At 41.3% G+C, this 20,005-nt stretch overlaps 1 protein-coding gene and 1 long non-coding RNA gene across 2 annotated transcripts in view; both read right to left on the bottom strand.

Annotated features, from left to right (window-relative positions):
• acap1 (ArfGAP with coiled-coil, ankyrin repeat and PH domains 1) overlaps window positions 1-18,072 on the bottom strand; it is a 34,011-nt gene extending 15,939 nt beyond the window's left edge. The window contains exons 1-5 of the mRNA XM_019268824.2: window positions 17,499-18,072; window positions 14,492-14,549; window positions 11,330-11,449; window positions 11,083-11,136; window positions 10,838-10,896 (exon numbers count right to left, since the gene is read on the bottom strand). Coding sequence (XP_019124369.2) covers window positions 10,838-10,896; window positions 11,083-11,136; window positions 11,330-11,449; window positions 14,492-14,549; window positions 17,499-17,551 — 344 coding nt within the window. The 5' untranslated portion in view covers window positions 17,552-18,072. The remainder of the gene's footprint in view (window positions 1-10,837; window positions 10,897-11,082; window positions 11,137-11,329; window positions 11,450-14,491; window positions 14,550-17,498) is intronic.
• Window positions 1,710-3,762, bottom strand: LOC113747594 (uncharacterized). The gene is made up of 4 exons (XR_003463718.1): window positions 3,739-3,762; window positions 3,494-3,547; window positions 3,251-3,308; window positions 1,710-1,848 (listed from the first exon to the last, which is right to left on the bottom strand). It is a non-coding gene; the product is annotated as an uncharacterized LOC113747594 (long non-coding RNA).
• Window positions 18,073-20,005: the final 1,933 nt, after the last annotated feature.

Raw genomic sequence — 20,005 nt, forward strand, 5'->3', positions numbered from 1 at the left:
AAAAAATAAGGCCACTGAATATGGAGATGACACAGTTTTCCATGAGATATCTTCAACTGGTATGTCCATAATCAGTCCGTCTCTTGAGCCATTTAAATGAATGATTTGTTTTGCTTTCACAGCTGGACATTTTTTACCTGTGAGCTCTCTTTGCTTTCTCTCAAACGCATTCCTCTCGTTTCTGCTTTCATCACATGTGCAACAGTAATCAGTCAGTATTTTTTTCTACAGAGGGACTAGAGTGCACTCTTTATAATATTATTTAGAGACTCGACAGTGTACACCTGAGCAAACACTTGGCGACGTTGGCACGGAGCGACTTCATTTAACAGCAGAAATCATGAGCTCGCTGGTAGGCGGCTTATCTGCCCGCGACTGGTTGAGTTAGAGAGGAACCGAGAAAAGTGTAGGCAGATAGATAATAATATATCATTTATATCTGGAGATAATATCAGCTCATAGCATGATAGTATCTTGTACTTCTCCCTTCCTGTTGTTGCCACATATGTACAACTTTGATGCACTCTGTGCCCTGTTTAGGCCAATCTATTCACTAAACTCCACAAACTACTGTCAGTGATCCACACCAGACTTTGTGAGGCTAGCAGTCTCTTTTTTCTGCTCAGCTGTTATTTATTTAGTTAGTATTTGGACAGAGCCGGTTCTGTCATCGAACCTCACATGATTGCTCCAAGATCTGCGGCGCAAGCACAATTATAGAAAAGGAAATGAAATCAATCAGGCTCTGAGAAGCAATTACCTCTTCGCTCAGTTCCGTCGATACTCGTCCAGTTCTGACAGAGACTGGTGGCCATGTTGGAAGAACTGGGCCTGGGCCTCCATCAGCGACAACATCTGACAGGAAGCATGAGAAATCATTTACAACAACATTTACTTAAGAATTCCTGAGCAAATCCAGCTGAGAGTGAAATCTCTAGGCTTCCCTCGCTGAGATTGTGCAGTACATACTTTACAAAAAAAAACGTAGACACCACACATATTTACAGAAGCAACAAAATGAACTTAAAATAGGTCAACTGGAACTCACTTCCATCAAAATGTCTGTCTTCTTTTGGCCTCGATGACATTAATCTGAAACAAAGGAAGCAGTGGTTAGAGACAGTTCATGTTCCCATAACCAGAAAAACACTCATGGGCCGTTAAACCTCGGAGGCCACAACCACAAGTCTGCTGCAGAGAGCCCCGAAGCAAACCTGTTATCATTCAAACAGCAAAAGCACAACTATAATCAGGCGTGAAGTTTTATATCTTTTATCCAGGCTGTTTCTGGTACCTGGATGCATGCCTTATGTGGCTGACGCTAAGCTGAAGTGGAGCCTGTATAAGCCTGTGTTATAACACACACAAACAGTGCATGTTGATGGATTAATATTCAAACTTTATCACTATTATTAGAAGAAATCGGGTTTGCATGCATGCTTAAACAGCTAAATCAGCAGCCAAGGACGTGAAAGCTATTAAAAAGACAAAATATGTAAATTAAAATAGAATACTGGAAAAATAAGATATTAAGAGCATGCCTAAAATAGACGCACAACATCCTGTAAACAAAAGTGCATAAGACTGAGATCAATGCCAGTAAATGAGGGGCGCCGTTCTGATGCAGGTGTTAATAGATTTGAGCTCATCCAGCTTCTTTCTCACCTCCAGGACGTAATCCATGCCTCAGACCGAAAGGTCCTGCGCGCGTTGAGCAGAGCGTTGCTCGCCTCCTCCACTTCGTGCTGTTTCCCCCGCGGGGCCTGGGCGTTCCTCGACAGCGCCCCCTCTAGACATTCGCTGCTGCGCTCAAACTCCTTACGTACATCCTTGAACCGACGCACATCCCTGGAAGACAGGGAGCGGAGGAACAAATTGATAGAGTCGTCTGCTATGTGAGTATTTAACCTTGACCTTACTTGAGGTGAAAGTCACATTACCGCACCATAGATTAGCTGTATTGTTGTTGTGTTTATATATTGCTTACATGTTTTTCTGCGTGGTATTATTTCAATTAAGCTTACTTAAAGGTCCAGTGTGTAGGATTTATTATCTAGAGGTCTAGCTGATTACAACCCCTTGCCTTACCCTCTCCTTCGGAGTGTGAAAGGAAAACCTATAGGTGGCTATAAGCAAGCAAAAAAATGTGACAGTCCCAATCTGGAGCTAATGTTTGGTTTGTCCGTTCTGGGCTACTGTAAAAACATGCCGTTCAACATGGTGGACTCCATGGAAGAGGACCCACCGGGCTAAATGGACCAATGGACAGTGTATGCACTGTAGATTTCTGAAGTTCAAATATGTGGCCATGTCAAGACGTTTGTCAAGTCAACAGGCTGGCAAAAATGGGTAAAAAACGTCCAAAACAAAATTACTGAGTAGATTGGATATAAGGAACACACATTGGGTGTCACTGTCTCTTGTTACCCCTTGATGGGACCGGCTTGTTACAGAGAAACTAATTCGTTTAATGGTGAGTAATGTTTTTATATTTGTTTTTATGTCGGTTGTATAATTTTATTTTACCCTGAAGGCCAGTCCGTGAAAATATTGCCTTACATTAAACCGGTCCATGTGCAAAGACGGTATTGAGGAATCAGTGTGTAGGATTTAGTGTTATCTAGCAGATTGCAACCCCCTCCACTCGCCCTCCTGTTCCAAGTGTGAAGGAGAACCTATAGTGGCTGCGAACATACGAAACAAACAGTGTATATAGATATAAAAGGTCATTCTGAGGTAACACATCCATAATGATTCTTTTTTTCAGGTGATTATACACCAATGAAACACGTATATGCATTTATATTCTCTTCTTCCATATGACTTCATAGAGCCTCCTAAATCTGACACACTGGACCTAGTAAAGAACGAAGTATCAGCTTTCATGCATTCCTGTTTGCCATTTGATAACAGACCTGCAAGCTCAGAGGTTAAACCAATTCAAAATGTGTCACTGGCTAAAAATTCAGCTAATTGCTATTTTCACATGCTATGAGACATCCCCTTTCTCTCATCTATCCACCCATCATTTCCTACTTAACAAGAGCAACAAAGTACGAGGTAGGAGGGACAATGAAAGATCATAAGCCTCTAATATTTTTTCATGTGGTGCGGTAATGTTTGGCGACACTGCAGGGGAGTGACTCAGTCCGATGGTGTTGAATTATACTAATGCTTGTGAGAGAGGCACCAAAAACAAAAAAAGATTGCATGAAAACAAACAAGGGAGGCCACCAAGTAGCTCACTCACTCTTTGACAAAGGTTTGCAGCTTCGTTTTGACGCCTTCTGTGTGGTCTCGATCACATCCTGGGATTGAAAAAGAGACAACACGACTGTGAAATGTCAGATCTAATGTGCTCAACGCCGTTGCTGCTGCCGCCTTGTTTGACCACGCTGCCGCATACTGCACTGATAAGCGTCATGTCAGGAATGGAGATTGTGGTGCAAAGACAGTAAGTCAAAGGTGACAAACGACAAACAGACAGACTCACGCCCTGTGCCTCCAAGATGATCGACAGCTTTTTGGAAAATTTGTCCAAACACTCCTGCAGGACAACATCTTAAATTAGACTCTGCATTTCATCACCTTCGAACAACAACTAAATAATGTTAACAACCATCTGAGTGCAAATTATGATCTGCGGCTTGATTCAGTCTGTTTAGTAACGCTTGTTGTGTAAGAAGGGTTGTGCAAATGTGCACAAATGATCTAAGAGGACACAAAGTGTGTACGTACCTCCATCATCTTGTCCCCAGAGCATGGTGTCCCAGCTCCCGGAGGCCGTTGACGAAGCTCTTGCTGGTCTGGCAGTAGACCCTGCCCGCCTCCAGCATTGCCTGGCATTGTTTCACGAGCTGGATGACACAAACATGCAACACCACGGTCAAATTCCTCATGAACTCAAGAAGATACACTTGAGGTGACTAAGAGGCCAGTAACATCAGTATGAATAATTAAACATAACGAGGAGTTAGAAAACAGCCAGAGTTAGAGGTTATTGTAATTGGTATATTACTGTGCACGCTGAATATAACCTCCAGGTTCTGTTAAATACTGTCTGGAGTCTATTTAACTGCATTAACACCATTTTATACCAGTGTTTTATTGCACAAAAACACAAGTTTAGGTGTTTTCCTTTAGAAAACCAAGACATACTGAGGTGAGATATGTACATATGTTGACTCAGTTGAAGACTAAAGCTGAATTCATGGATTTTTTTGGGCCAGTTGGAAGTGGAACAAGTCATAAGTTGTTTAATGTACAGTTGACGTTTTCCACTCCAGCAGGCATGGAGCAAGTTTAGAATTTATTTGGAGTCCTTTCTGGCTCTAGACAAGTCCAAAATTCACTTTTGTAGCTCAGTTTTTTGTCTCCACCAACTCCTGAGGGAAAGCTCTTTAGCTGCTAAACAGCGTTTTATTGGCTGAAAACGAAACCGAAGAAAGTGTGACCAGAATGATAACGCTGCCGACTGAAGAGCCAAAACACACACGCTATAAAATTTGATAGTGTAAATATACATTAAACCGCAGGTTATGACATGCTGCACAGCCACGGTCCAACCACACAGGTGCTCCCTGATTTGACGTACAGACTGTGGTTTTATGTACGTTAAAAGAAGAATTAACACGTTCTTTCTATTGGAAATGAAAAGTTGGATTCATAAGAAGTTTAAGAAAACACCCTGACTCAATTTAGTACGTACAAGTGGTTTTTTCAGTTTCAGCCTCATCTTGCTTCAGAAGCTTGCATTATTTTGTAAATGACGCTTGTCTTTCACTGATATCTAGCTAGCTTTGCTGCACCTGTTTGAGGCATTAACAACCTAAACCTTTGGCTTTTTGTGACTACATTGGTTTGATGATCTTGAGGAATAAATGAAAACCCCTGTTGGATGTGAATGTGGGGTTATTTTAGCTTATAGAGCATTTACACGGATATATCTGATAGGCCACAGTTGGCCGAGTCAGTCTGACAAAGCAGGCAGCAGATGTAAGTGGGACACTGAAGGCATCATTGAAGGAGGTCTTTTCTTAGCACAGCTCTCTAAAACAGTGGTTGAATGCAGCCGAATACATTTACTCAAGCAATTCAGATCTTCTACTTTATATTTGTACTGCTACTTTAAATACTGTTTGTACTTTTTACTCCTGCTATAGTACAAAACGTGTGGTCAGCTTCTATGATACGCTGCTGTAGATTTATTTATTTATTTATGGCCTTTTATGCCTTTTTGATAGTACAGCTGAAGATAGACAGGAAGCAGGGCAGAGAGAGGGGGAGTGACACGCAGTAAATTAGCCGTCAGATGCGGGATTCGAACCGTGGCCAGCTGCAGTGAGGACTATAGCCTCCACACACGGGGCGGCCGCTTAACCCACTATGCTACCGACAGCCCCCACGTTGCTGCAGATTAAGCAACTCCAACAGTATGTAAAAAGAAGAAAAAGTTAAAGCTCCATTAGACTAACGGCAACCTCCATCGCCTGTGAGGTGAAAACCAATGCGGAAGTGTCAAAAACTGCAGTTCCTCACAACGTCCACTTGAGGCTGGCTACAGAACGAGTCTCCATAAGTCCCCATGTTCAAATGTCCAACTTCACAGCAGAGATAAACATGTTTACAGCCTAGTACAAAAAAACAGTTTGTCTCTATAGCCAATTTCCTTCATGACAACTGTACTGTACTGTTCAATTATATTAAGGCTTAAGTTATGCAGAATTAACAGTATGGCCTTGTTTGACGGGTTAGGTGCTGTTAGACGGCTTGTTTGAACAACCAGGCATTCAAGCCCACCGATGATCCATGCATATTTTTAATTAGCTGGGAGGCGGCAAAGGGAGGACTGCCAAAATCATGGCAGCCTTCGCCACACAACGTTACGCATTCGCTGTCCATTCTTATACTGTCGGTGATCTAGAACAGCTACAAAACATCATAATCATACTTAATAAACAATCCAATAATATAAAATTGTAAACTCCAGTTTACATATAACTGCAAGTGAGTTCATCTTATTACTTTTACATTGTTTACTACAGTAAAAAAGAAAGAACATTTATCCAAAGGTCTTTTTTTAATCTGTCGCAGACCAGGCATGTTACCAGCATGATTACCATGTACCATTGTATCAGTCATGGCATAACAGAAAACATTACTTTTAGAATATAATAAAAAAAAACGTCAGGGACTTGTGCAAGCAAAGGAAGTTAAGTTTGACATTAATTGTCAGAGATTCATCTGCAGAGAAGCAGCGCTGGGACTCATGAGGTGAGGCAGGTTTCTGCTCAAGGGCGCTTTCACTTATCGGATAAAAGTTGCCTGAGGCGCTTGAACCCAGTTAGTCCAGTTTTTTTTTTTGCAGTCCCTGCAATTCTCACACATGTTGCTGCACGGGAAGTTAAATGAACTCACTAGGACATGTATTGTTTGACTTGTTTTGTTTGGGAGTGACGTCGGGGGTTTGATTTGAGCTCACACATGTTACCATTTTCCAGATCTGTTCCTCTGATACGGGATCACACGCCGCGTTTCTGTTCCTTAATGATTTCTGTAAGCTCAAATCAAACCACCACGTCACTTTCCCCAACAAAACAAGTCAAACCAAATACATGTCCTAGTGAGTTCATTAACTTTCCCTGTGCAGCACCATTGTGTGAGACTTGCAGGGACTGCAAAAAAAAAAACTGGACTAAACTGGGTTCCAGCGCCTCAGGCCACTTTTATCGATAAGGAAAAGCGCCCTTTGAGCAGAAACCTGCCTCACCTCCTGCGTCCCAGCGCTGCTTCTCTGCAGATGAATTCCTGACTACTATGTCAAACAATTAACTTCCTTTGCTTGCACAAGGTCACGACGTTTTTTTATTCTATTCTAAGAAGTTACTGTTTCGTTATGCCATTGATCTGATACAATGGTACATGGTACTCCTTTGCTGTTTTGTAACATGCCTGGTCTGCGGACAGATTAAAAAGACCTTTGTATAAATGTTCTTTCTTTTTACCTTTAGTAAACACTGTAAAAGTAATTAAGATGAAACTCCTGTGCAGTTATATGATACGAGTTTACCTTTTCTATTATTGGATGTTATTAAGTATGATTATGATGTTGTAAGCTGTTCTCGATCACGACAGTATTATAAAGAATGGACAGGCCGTATGCGTAACGTTGTGTGGCGAACGGCTTGCCATGATTTTGGCGTCCTCCCTTTGCCCGCCTCCCAGCTAATCTAACAATATGCATGGGATCACGGTGGGCTGAATGATGCCTGGTTGTTCAAAACAAGCCGTCTCTAAACAGCACCTACCCCGTCAAAACAAGGCCATACTGTTAATTGCATAACTTAAGCCTTAATAATAATTTGAACAGGGTACAGTACAGTTGTCATGAAGGAAATTGGCTATTATGGAGACAAACTGTTTTTCTGTACAGGCTTGTAAACCATGTTTATCTCTGCGTGAAGTGGAATTTGACATGGGGGCCTTATGGAGGGGCCTCGTTCTGTCGCCAGCCTCCCGTGGCGTTTGAGGAACTGCAGTTTTTGGACACTTCCGCATTGGTTTTCCACCTCACAGCGATGGAGGTGCCGTTTAGTCTCGATGGAGCTTTAACTTTTTCTTCCTTTTTACATACTGTGAGTTGCTAAATCTTCAGCAACGTGGGGGCTGTCGGTAGCATAGTGGGTAAAGCGGCCGCCCGTGTGTGGAGGCTTATAGTCCTCACTGCAGGCTGGCCACGGTTCGAATCCGCATCTGACGGCTTCATTTACTGCGTGTTCACTCCCCCTCTCTCTGCCCTCTGCTTCCTGTATTTTCAGTGATACTATCAATTAAAGGCCATTAAACTGCCATAAATAAAATAAATAAATCTACAGCAGCGTATCATAGAAGCTGACCCCACGGTTTGTTACCTATAGCCGGAGTAAAAAGTACCACAGATATTTAAAGTAGCAGTACAATATAAAGTAGAAGTATCTGAATTGTCTTGAGTTAAATGTCTTCGGCTGCATTCAACCCACCTGCTTTTTTAGAGAGCTGTGCTAAAGAAAAGACCTCCTTCAATGATGCCTTCAGTGTCCACTTACATCTGCTGCCTGCTTTGTTCAGCTGACTCGCCCACTGTGGCCTACAGATCTATCCGTGGTGTAAATGCTCTCTAGCTAAAAATAACCCCACATTCACATCCATACAGGGGTTTCATTTATCCTTCCAAGATCATCAAACTCAATGTAGTCACAAAACATGCCAAAGGTTTAGGTTGTTAAATGCTCAAAACAGAGGCAGCACAGCTAGCTCGATATCATGATTTGAAAGACACGCGTCATTTACAAAATACTGCAAGCTTCTGAAGCAAGATGAGGTGAAACTGAAAAAAAAAAAAACACCACTTGTACGTACTAAATTGAAGTCAGGGTGTTTTCTTACACTTCTTATGAATCCAACTTTTCATTTCCAATAGAACGAACGTGTCATGTTAATCTTCTTTTACGACATAAAACCACAGTCTGTACGTCAAATCGGGAGACCTGTGGGTGGCACCGGCTGTGTCAGCATGTATTAACCTGCGGTTTATGTATTATTTACACTATCAAATTTTATAGCGTGTTTGTTTGGGGTCTTCAGTCGGCCCGGCGTTATCATTCGGTTCACACTTTCTTCGTTTCGTTTTCATCCAATAAACGGCGTTTAGCAGCTAAAAGGCTTTCCCTCAGGAGTTGTGGAGACCAAAAACTGAGCTACAAAAATTGAATTTTGGACTTGTCTAGGGCCAGAAATAGGACTCCAAATACATCTAACTTGCTCCATGCTGCTGGATGTGGAAAACGTTCAACAGTACCTTAAACACCTTTCTGACTTGTTCCACTTTCCAACTGGCCCAAAAAAAAATCCATGACTTCAGCTTTGAGTCTTCAACTTGAGTCAACAATGTACATATCTCCCCTCAGTATGTTCTTGGTTTCTAAAGGAAAAACACCTAAAACTGTGTTTTTGTGCAATAAAACACTGGTATAAAAATGGTGTTAATGCAGTTAAATAGAACTCCAGACAGTCTTTAAACAGAAACCTGGAGGTTATATTCAGCGTTGAAGTAATTATATCAATTTACACTAAACCTCTAACTCTGGCTGTTTCTAACTCCTGTTATGTTTAATTATCATACTGATTGTTACTGGCCTCTTAGTCACCTCAAGTGTATCTTGCTTGAGTTATTCCTGAGGAATTTGACCGTGGTGTTGCATTTTTGTGTTCATCCAGCTCGTGTTGAAAAACAATGCAGGCCAATGCTGGAGGCGGGCAGGGTTACTGCCAGACCCGCAAAGCGCTTGTCAACGGCCTCCGGGAGCTGGGGACACCACTGCTCTGGGGACAAGATGATGGAGGTGCGTACCATCTTTGTGTCCTCTTAGATCATTTGTGCACTTTGCCCAACCCTTCTTACACAAACACTCGTTACTAAACAGACTGAATCAAAGCCGCAGATCATAAATTTTGCACCAGATGGTTGTTAAACATTATTAGTTGTTGTTCGCATGTGATGTTGAAAAATGCAGAGTCTAATTTCAGATTGTTGTCCTGCAGGAGGTTTGGACAAATTTTCCAAAAAGCTGTCGATCATCTTGGCGGCACGGGCGTGGTCTGTCTGTTTGTCTGTTTGTCCCTTTGACTACTGTTTTTGCCCCACAATCTCATTCCTGACATGACGCTTATCAGCTGCAGTCTGCGGCAGCCGTTGGGTCAAACAGCTGCGCAGACAAACGGCGTTGAGCACATTAGATCTGCATTTCACAGTCTGTTGTCTTCTTGTTTCAATCCCAGGATGTGATCGAGGACCACACAGAGGCGGTCCAAACGAACCAAAAACGCCTGCAAACTTTGTCATCAAAGAGGTGAGTGAGCTACTTTGGTGGCCTCCCTTGTTTGTTTCATGCAATCTTTTTTTGTTTTTGGTTGCCTTCTCTCACAAGCATTCGTATAATTCATACACTCATCGGACTGGGTAGTCACTCCCCTGATGTCTGCCAAACATTACCGCCAACCACATAAAAAAATATTAGAGGCTATGATCTTTCTTGCCTCATACCTCGTACTTTGCTTGCTTCTTGTTAAGTAGGATGATGTGGTGGATTAGATAGAGGAAAGGGGATGTTTCCTAGCATTGAAAATGCAATAGCTGAATTTTTAGCCAGTGACACCATTTTGAATTTGTGGTTTAACCCTCTGAGCTTGCAGGTCTGTTATCAAATGGCAAAAGACGGTATTGAGGAATCCGTGTGTAGGATTGTGTTATCTAGCAGATTGCAACCCCCTCCACTCGCAAAACCATAATGATTCTTATTTTCAGGTGATTATACACCAATGAAACCATATTTATGCATATTATATTCGATTTCTTCCATATGACTTCAATAGAGCCTCCTAAATCTGACACACTGGACCTTGTAAAGAATGAAAGTATCAGCTTTCATGCATTCCTGTTTGCCATTTGATAACAGACCTGCAAGCTCAGAGGGTTAAACCACATTCAAAATGTGTCACTGGCTAAAAATTCAGCTAATTGCTATTTTCACATGCTATGAGACATCCCCTTTCTCTCATCTAATCCGCCACATCATTCCTACTTAACAAGAGCAAGACAAAGTACGAGGTAGGAGGACAATGAAAGATCATAAGCCTCTAATATTTTTTCATGTGGTGCGGTAATGTTTGGCAGACATGCAGGGGAGTGACTCAGTCCGATGAGTGTATGAATTATACTAATGCTTGTGAGAGAGGCACCAAAAACAAAAAAAGATTGCATGAAACAAACAAGGGGAGGCCACCAAAGTAGCTCACTCACTCTTTGACAAAGGTTTGCAGCTTCGTTTTGACCGCCTTCTGTGTGGTCTCGATCACATCCTGGGATTGAAAAAGAGACAACAGACTGTGAAATGTCAGATCTAATGTGCTCAACGCCGTTGCTGCTGCAGCCTTGTTTGACCACGCTGCCGCATACTGCAGCTGATAAGCGTCATGTCAGGAATGGAGATTGTGGTGCAAAGACAGTAAGTCAAAGGTGACAAACAGACAAACAGACAGACTCACGCCCTGTGCCTCCAAGATGATCGACAGCTTTTTGGAAAATTTGTCCAAACACTCCTGCAGGACAAACATCTTAAATTAGACTCTGCATTTCATCACATTTGAACAACAACTAAATAATGTTAACAACCATCTGAGTGCAAATTATGATCTGCGGCTTGATTCAGTCTGTTTAGTAACGCTTGTTGTGTAAGAAGGATTGTGCAAATGTGCACAAATGATCTAAGAGGACACAAAGTGTGTACGCTACCTCCATCATCTTGTCCCCAGAGCAGTGGTGTCCCAGCTCCCGGAGGCCGTTGACGAAGCTCTTGCTGGTCTGGCAGTAGACCCTGCCCGCCTCCAGCATTGCCTGGCATTGTTTCACGAGCTGGATGACACAAACATGCAACACCACGGTCAAATTCCTCATGAATACTCAAACAAGATACACTTGAGGTGACTAAGAGGCCAGTAACAATCAGTATGAATAATTAAACATAACGAGGAGTTAGAAACAGCCAGAGTTAGAGGTTATTGTAATTGAGTATAATTACTGTGCACGCTGAATATAACCTCCAGGTTCTGTTAAATACTGTCTGGAGTCTATTTAACTGCATTAGCACCATTTTATACCAGTGTTTTATTGCACAAAAACACAAGTTTTAGGTGTTTTCCTTTAGAAAACCAAGACATACTGAGGTGAGATATGTACATATGTTGACTCAGTTGAAGACTAAAGCTGAATTCATGGATTTTTTTGGGCCAGTTGGAAGTGGAACAAGTCATAAAGTTGTTATGGCTAATGTACAGTTGACGTTTTCCACATCCAGCAGGCATGGAGCAAGTTTAGAATTTATTTGGAGTCATGTTTCTGGCCACTAGACAAGTCCAACAAGTCCAAAATTCACTTTTGTAGCTCAGTTTTTGGTCTCCACCAACTCCTAAGGGAAAGCTCTTTAGCTGCTAAACAGCCGTTTTATTGGCTGAAAACGAAACTGAAGAAAGTGTGAACCAGAATGATAACGCTGCCGACTGAAGAGCCAAAACAAACACGCTATAAAATTTGATAGTGTAAATATACGTTAAACCGCAGGTTATGACATGCTGCACAGCCACGGACCAACCACACAGGTACTCCCTGATTTGACGTACAGACTGTGGTTTTATGTATGTTAAAAGAAGAATTTACATTTTTTCTATTGGAAATGAAAAGTTGGATTCATAAGAAGTTTAAGAAAACACCCTGACTCAATTTAGTACGTACAAGTGTTTTTTCAGTTTCAGCCTCATCTGCTCTGGTACGACCAGAAGCTTGCATTATTTTGTAAATGACGCTTGTCTTTCACTGATATCTAGCTAGCTTTGCTGCACCTGTTTGAGCATTAACAACCTAAACCTTCAGCGTTTTTGTTACTACATTGAGTTTGACGATCTTGAGGAATAAATGAAAACACCTGTATGGATGTGAATGTGGGGTTATTTTAGCTTATAGAGCATTTACACGGATATATCTGATAGGCCACAGTGGGCCGAGTCAGTCTGAACAAAGCAGGCAGCAGATGTAAGTGGGACACTGAAGGCATCATTGAAGGAGGTCTTTTCTTTAGCACACCTCTCTAAAAAGCAGTGGTTGAATGCAGCCGAATACATTTACTCAAGACAATTCTGAGATACTTCTACTTTATATTGTACTGCTACTTTAAATATCTGTTGTACTTTTTACTTCAGCTATAGTACAAAACATGTGGTCAGCTTCTATGATACGCTGCTGTAGATTTTTTTATTATTTATTTATGGCCTTTTTATGCCTTTATTGATAGGACAGCTGAAGATAGACAGGAAGCAGGGGGCAGAGAGAGGGGGAGTGACACGCAGTAAATTAGCTGTCCAATGCGGGATTCGAGCCGGGGCCGGCTGCAGCGAGGACTATAGCCTCCACACGCGGGGCGGCCGCTTAACCCACTACGCTACCGACAGCCCCCACGTTGCTGTAGATTAAGCAACTCAACAGTATGTAAAAAAAGAGAAAAAGTTAAAGCTCCATCTAGACTAAGCGGCAACCTCCATTGCTGTGAAGTGAAACCAATGCGGAAGTGTCAAAAACTGCAGTTCCTCAAACGTCCACTTGAGGCTGGCTACAGAACGGAGTCAGTCATCCATGTTCAAATGTCCAACTTCACAGCAGAAATAAACATGTTTACAGCCTGGTACAAAAAACAGTTTTGGTCTCTATAGCTAATTTCCCTCATGACAACTGTACTGTACCTGTTAAAATTATATTAAGGCTTAAAGTTATGCAGAATTAACAGTGTGGCCGCTTTGATTGACAGGTAGGTGCTGCTAGAGACGGCTTGTTTGAACAACCAGGCATCATTCAGCCCGCCGATGATCCATGTATATTTTTAGATTAGCTGGGAGGCGGCAAAGGGAGGACTGCCAAAATCATGGCAGCCTTCGCCACACAACGTTACGCATACGCTGTCCATTCTTTATACTGTCGGTGATCTAGAACAGCTACAACATCATAATCATACTTGATAACAATCCAATAATATAAAATATAAACTCAGTATACATATAACTGCACAGTGAGTTCATCTTATTACTTTTACATTGTTTACTACAGTAAAAAGAAAGAACATTTATCCAAAGGTCTTTTTAATCTGTCGCAGACCAGGCATGTTACAGCATGATACCATGTACCATTGTATCAGATCATGGCATAACAGAAACATTACTTCTTAGAATATAATAAAAAACATCAGTGACTTGTGCAAGCAAAGGAAGTTAAGTTTTGACATAATTAGTCAGAGTTCATCTGCAGAGAAGCAGCGCTGGGACTCATGAGGTGAGGCAGGTTTCTGCTCAAGGCCGCTTGCACTTATCGGATAAAAGTTGCCTGAGGCGCTTGAACCCAGTTAGTCCAGTTTTTTTTTTTTGCAGTCCCTGCAATTCTCACACATGTTGCTGCACAGGGAAAGTTAAATGAACTCATTAGGACATGTATTTGTTTGACTTGTTTTGTTTGGGAGTGACGTGGTGGTTTGATTTGAGCTTACTCAGAATCATTAAGGAACAGAAACGCGGCGTGTGATCCCGTATCAGATGAACAGATCTGAAAGTGTAACATGTGTGAGCTCAAACACACAATAGGGAATACAGGTTATCGTAATCAAAGCAGAACAAACGGTAGTTCTCTCTCTTGTAGGACAATACGATGGGGAAGCAACACCTACAGCTACTTCCTGCTCGCTGTCAGGTGAACAATACCTCAACCACCGCCGCCCACCTCTCACTTCACTGCCTCCTCACATGAGGGGTATGTGTCCAACAATACTGCGTGTGTGTGTGTGTTGCTGTATCTGAAAGTAGAGCAGTGACTCAGTATGATGTGAAGTGTGTGTGTAGGTGTTAAGTGCACATATCTCACCTTGTCTAACCGTGTCTCAAGTTCACTCACATCACTTTGGACCACTTCGATTTCAGCTCTGAAACACACACAAATACACAAAGTCATACACAAGAGCTCGGTGTCAAACATCACTATATAGATACTTCCCACATGTTTTAGAGGGAAATCAATACCAGTCAAGTGAAACATGAATGCCACATGGAGACTATATGCAAATATGGAAGTGATCTGTGTGCATTTAAGTTTTAATGACATTTAAAAGGGGGAAAAAAACATTTTTTTTAATTTATATTTTATAATTTCAGACATTTCATAACTGTAATGTATCATCTGGATTATAAATTACACCACTGGAAATCAATATCCCACCCAAATCATATGTTGGGCCTACTTTGTGTACATTTCTAGTCAATTTCAGTTTTACTGCAGGAGACAGAACAATCTCATGGAGGGTGGTGCCATGAAGTCAAAAAGAACACAGCACAAAAGAGGGTGACCGGTCATTATGGTGTGGACCTATGGTTCATCATGTCATTTGACAATCATCCAGTTACCTTCCTGAGCACATTTGTAGCAGAAAACCCGATCACAAAGGTGTGTCAATACGAGCATGGGGTCAGTAGTCCAAGAAATGGTGCCATCACATTGTCTTCCCCCTGCTGGGTCTGACCCTGGTACAGGCATGGCCAGTTATCGGCAATAAATAGGACATACATTTGACTTTGATTGAAGATTTTTGTTAATGAATGGTTTAATGTAGAATTTGTTTATTTAAGAAAATATGGCAGATGTTCACAAATTTCAAACTCTTCAGATTTTCACGTTAACTTCACTGTAAGTTGAATATTTTTGGATTAAAAAAAAAACATTTTATACGTTAATATGTCTCGTTTGGCACATTTTCTGGTTAATTTTCTACTTTGTATAAATGTACACATAGATGCTTTATATTGTAGCTTATAATGTAGCGTAATGTTATACAATATAATACAAACAGCAATAATATTATTAAGAAACTTTTTAATAACTTCAATCTTATATTATTTTTGAGTACATCTGGCTAAGGACTATAGTTGAAACATAGCACTTTAACTATCTCTGGTTCATTCTGCAGTAATGTTTATTGATCTGTCCCTGTTTAATTTAATTATTTTTGCATAATTTTGTTTTTCATTGTTAAAAAATAATGTCCTTCAACTTCAGGTCCAGTGTGTCAGAGTTAGGGGGCTCTATTTACAGAATATGGCAGAAATTAAATATAATATAGATAACTATGTTTCCATTTGTGTATAATCACCTAAAAATAAGAGTTGTTATGTTTTTGTGAGCTTAGAATGAGACTGTGATGTCTACAGACACTGTGGGTCCGCCATGTTGCACCGCCATGTTTCTACAGTTTAATGCTTCAAAGAGGTTTGAGCATTTATGGCTGCATCGGTGCATCATTTTACAAGTTTTCAGTCCTCAATAATGGATTAATACCCTAAGGCTTTGTGTTTAAATACACGTGCACAAAAGTGTCTCAGAAGTCCTTTGCATGGCTATCTTGTCGGTTATTGGCGTAACAGTCAGTATCTCTTTCTGCGTCTCATCTCTTCTCTTACCAACAGCTCAACCATGTGGTTTCCGCTGCCTTCCACCGACAGTACAGAGACACAGAAAGAGAAAGACAGAGGAAGACGAACAAAAAAAGAAAAGAGAGAGGCGAGACTGGAGAGTGGAGAGAGAAGAGAGGAGGGCCCAGACAGACAGTAACTGTTTGTGTTTTCTGTGTTTGTCAGTGTGGGGATGTTTGAATCAAAGTCTGAGGTCATGTCCTCTTGAAATACGACCAAATGAGAAGTCAGCTAAGGAGAGGAAGGAGAGGGATGGATGGAAAATGCCAACGGGAGGAGGAAGATGAAAAGATGAAAAGATCTTTTGAATTAGTGTCACTTTTTTTTTTTTTTTAGCGAGACACAAGAAAGCAAATTAAGACTTTTAGTTTCCGCCGTGGTTCTCCCCACAGAAAACTCACTTCCTGTCTCTCCTGTTGATCACCTCAGCACATCTCGCCTCATTTCCTGTTGCCCTCCTACCTCGCCGTTACCTAGCAACAGGAGGCAGCACATTTGAGTGACTGGCCTAATCTTTTTTTTTGTTCCCCTCTTTTTACGTTCACTGCTTATCTTGTCCGTTTGACTTTTTTTATTTTTTATTATTATACGTCCTTCCTCCTTTCCTTCCCTTTCCACTTGTTCCCAAGTCAAGCCTGATACGAGACCTCGCCACTGCAGCTGCCACAACTCAAACTTTCCACCACTGTGCAAGCCTCATAAATCCAGAGAGAGAGAGAGGCTCTGGACTGAAATATGCTAAATCAGCTGGTGGAGATGACACCAGCCACTCTGACTCAGGCAGGATGCCAACAACTATCAGACCAGGGCACACCCAAGTTTGGCCAAACTCTCTCTTCAGTTGCTTGCAAAACTAATTTAGTGACACTTCCCTTTTGATTACACCACATGCTGATGCTGTGTTGAAAGACAGTTGATTGTAAACCCCAGTTTTAAATGCATACAATGCTTTTAAAGGTTTTTACAGGCTTAAAACGAAGGTATCTCTCTTTGCATGATATCGTGAAGGTTTGTGTGACTTACAACCCCCCCCATGCTTCACTGTAACTTCTAATGAATCGTGTTGAATGCAGATATTAAATTTCCTGAGCTACTTTTGTGCTTCCTGTGGTTCATTGACCACAGCAGCAGCAGCAGCAACATCAGTCCTCAGAGCAGCCCTGCAGGCCTGCATGTACTGTCTCATCCCTTTTACTGACCCCCCCCTAAACTCCATGACATGGCTTGACCTCACACCCTGAAGGACTGCTTTATTATTGAATGCTTTGGTCATTTCAGGAGCCTAACATAACAAATAAGAATATAATATTGCTTTTTTTAGGAGTATAAAGGAGTTTATCCACATTTTCTGACTGTGGTGTTTTGCAGGTGAGAGTTGTCAGTAACCAAAGCACAGGTGAAACTCTTACCTGAAGCGTGGAGAGTCTTTCAAACACTCCTCAAAGTCCAGTTTGACTGTCATCCCTCCGTTTAAGTTGCAGATCACACACCAACACTATACACTGTATTTCTTTTCAATCCTCTTTTTTTTGGGGAGGGGGGAGAAGGCAGACAGCAGCTAGAAATCTTCTCGGTTTTTAACGCTCCACACCGGCAGCTCGACGCATTATTCACTGGTATAATTTGTATTCCTCACGCAGGCTCGTCTTGTTCACTTTCTCCTCTTCTCCTGCTGAAGGGACACCGTGTGCCTGATCCTGTCGCACATCCAAGAGCCCCAAAAAAATAAAAAATAAATAAAAAAGAGACGACTTGTCACCACTTATGAATGAGCGCAGGGAGATCAGGTCAGATGCGTAATTACCATTTTATCCGGGAAATAAATAAAAAAAGTAGTCCGTGTGTTGAAGAAAGGATGCTGGGCATAAAGTTTCCTCCTGAATTAAGTATCCTTATGGATTAAAACGGGTTGAATAAAGTCAGATGGCAGCCGGTTGATTGGATGTTTCTTCCCAAGGGTGCCGACTGGAGTACTACTCTCTCTCTCAGTCTCTGAACGCGCACAAGAGGTCCAACCTCCCATCTCACATCTGACTATTTCCGGGTCTCTTACTCATGGCAAATTGTGGTTTTGAAGTAGGAAACTGTACAAAATTAGAGGTTAGACTAAAAAAAAAAAGCCCCTAATACAAATGTTTAAATCTACTGGGGTTACATCATCCAAATATGAAGTTTTGAATCATCTATAATTTAACTCTGGTGTTTGTTATCATGATTATACAGCACAGAAGGTCATGTGGAATTTTTTTTTTCTCCCCCTCATTTTTGTTTCCTCTGTTGCAGTTTGTGTCGGTTTCAATGTAAGCCTCATGTGCATAGAGAGAGACTGGGTGTGTATTCTTGTCTGACAACCTTTTTTCTGTTTTGCTTTTGTTGAGGTGTGACAGAGGGACTGCCTCTGCCACCCTGCCTGAGAGTGAATCCACCTCTATGGAAGGCCATTCCTGCCAAGTAAGAGAAAAAAACAAACAACACATGATAAGTGAAAATGAAGACAAGGTCATGAGGTACTGAACGAAGTCAAAATAATCAGATATGTAGCCAGAAATATGAGATGGTAAGTAAAAAAAGTTAAAAGTTAAGTGAAACTTATGATACAGTAAGTTCAAACTTAGACTTATACTTGTACTATGTATAAATTATGACCTAGTTCTCAAAACTAAGGCTTACTAGAAAATACTATAGTCAAAACTGAGATATTAAATCAAAACTATGACTTGACTATGACCAAAACATATCTTAGTAGGTCAAAATACGAGATACTAGGTCAATCTTAGGACTTAAGTAACAGTTTGAGTTACTAAGTCAACAAAATCAGATACTAAGTTGACAAGTCAACAATATGAGATACTAAGTCAACCCTAGGACTTACTAAGTCAACAACATGACATACTAATTGAAAGGTAAATATGTGAGATATTAATCAAAACATATCTTAGTAAGTCCAAATAGGAGATACTAGGTCAATCTTAGGACTTAAGCCACAATATGAGATACTAAGTCAACAACATGAGATACTAATTAAAAGGTAAATGTCAATATGTGGGATTTTAATCAAAACATATCTTAGTAAGTCCAAATAGGAGATACTACATCAGTCTTACTAAATCAAAAATATGAAACACTGAGTCAAACCTGAGACCGGAAAACCAGAAAAAGGGGCTTCCATATTTTGCAGCTCTTAGGAAAAGACAAAACCAGCCGTCTGTTGAGCAATACGTGTTCTGCACTTTGTCATCACCACCACAGACTGGTGGAGTCAGACACTTTGAAACCTGTGGTTGATTGCTGAGCAGGGAAGTGTAATTACAGCAGCTCAACAGGCCTGTTTACCTGTGCTCATTACTCCTCTGTGTTGTAATGCACAAACATACATCCATCTACCCTGTCTGTCTGTCTGTCTACCTGTCTGTCTGTCTGTCTCATAGACTTGATGTGTTTGACGCCCCCTGCTGATCAGAAACACTCACTGCAGACTCGCAGGGCCCGAACCAGCTCATCTGACAACAATGTGACAGTTTCTCTGCTTTTACTTTGGTTTCTGTTGCAGATTGTTTCCTGTGAGTATGTGAGAAGTACCGTGATGCCTTCACTGACCGCCGCCCTTGATCAGCCTGTGCGCCAAACATGTGAAAATCTCACACATATCTTCACAGACGTCAGGAAAAGGGCGTAGTTACTGTAAGTCTGTGTTGCTAAGTTGCTTCATCCAAATAAACAGTCCGGAGATGTTCTCTCAAGACAAAAACCCATATTTAAAATGATGTCTTCCACCAAAGTCGCATGGGAATATTTGTTGTTGGCCAAGAAAAACAGGTTTACAAAGAACTCCAGCTCCAAGAACAAACTGTAATTCTCTTCATGTACAATAAAGAATCTCAACTTTTTATAAACCTTACTGATATTTCCATCAAAA

Source organism: Larimichthys crocea, chromosome XIV, assembly GCF_000972845.2.
Source record: "Larimichthys crocea isolate SSNF chromosome XIV, L_crocea_2.0, whole genome shotgun sequence".
NCBI classification, from domain to species: Eukaryota; Metazoa; Chordata; class Actinopteri; family Sciaenidae; genus Larimichthys; species Larimichthys crocea.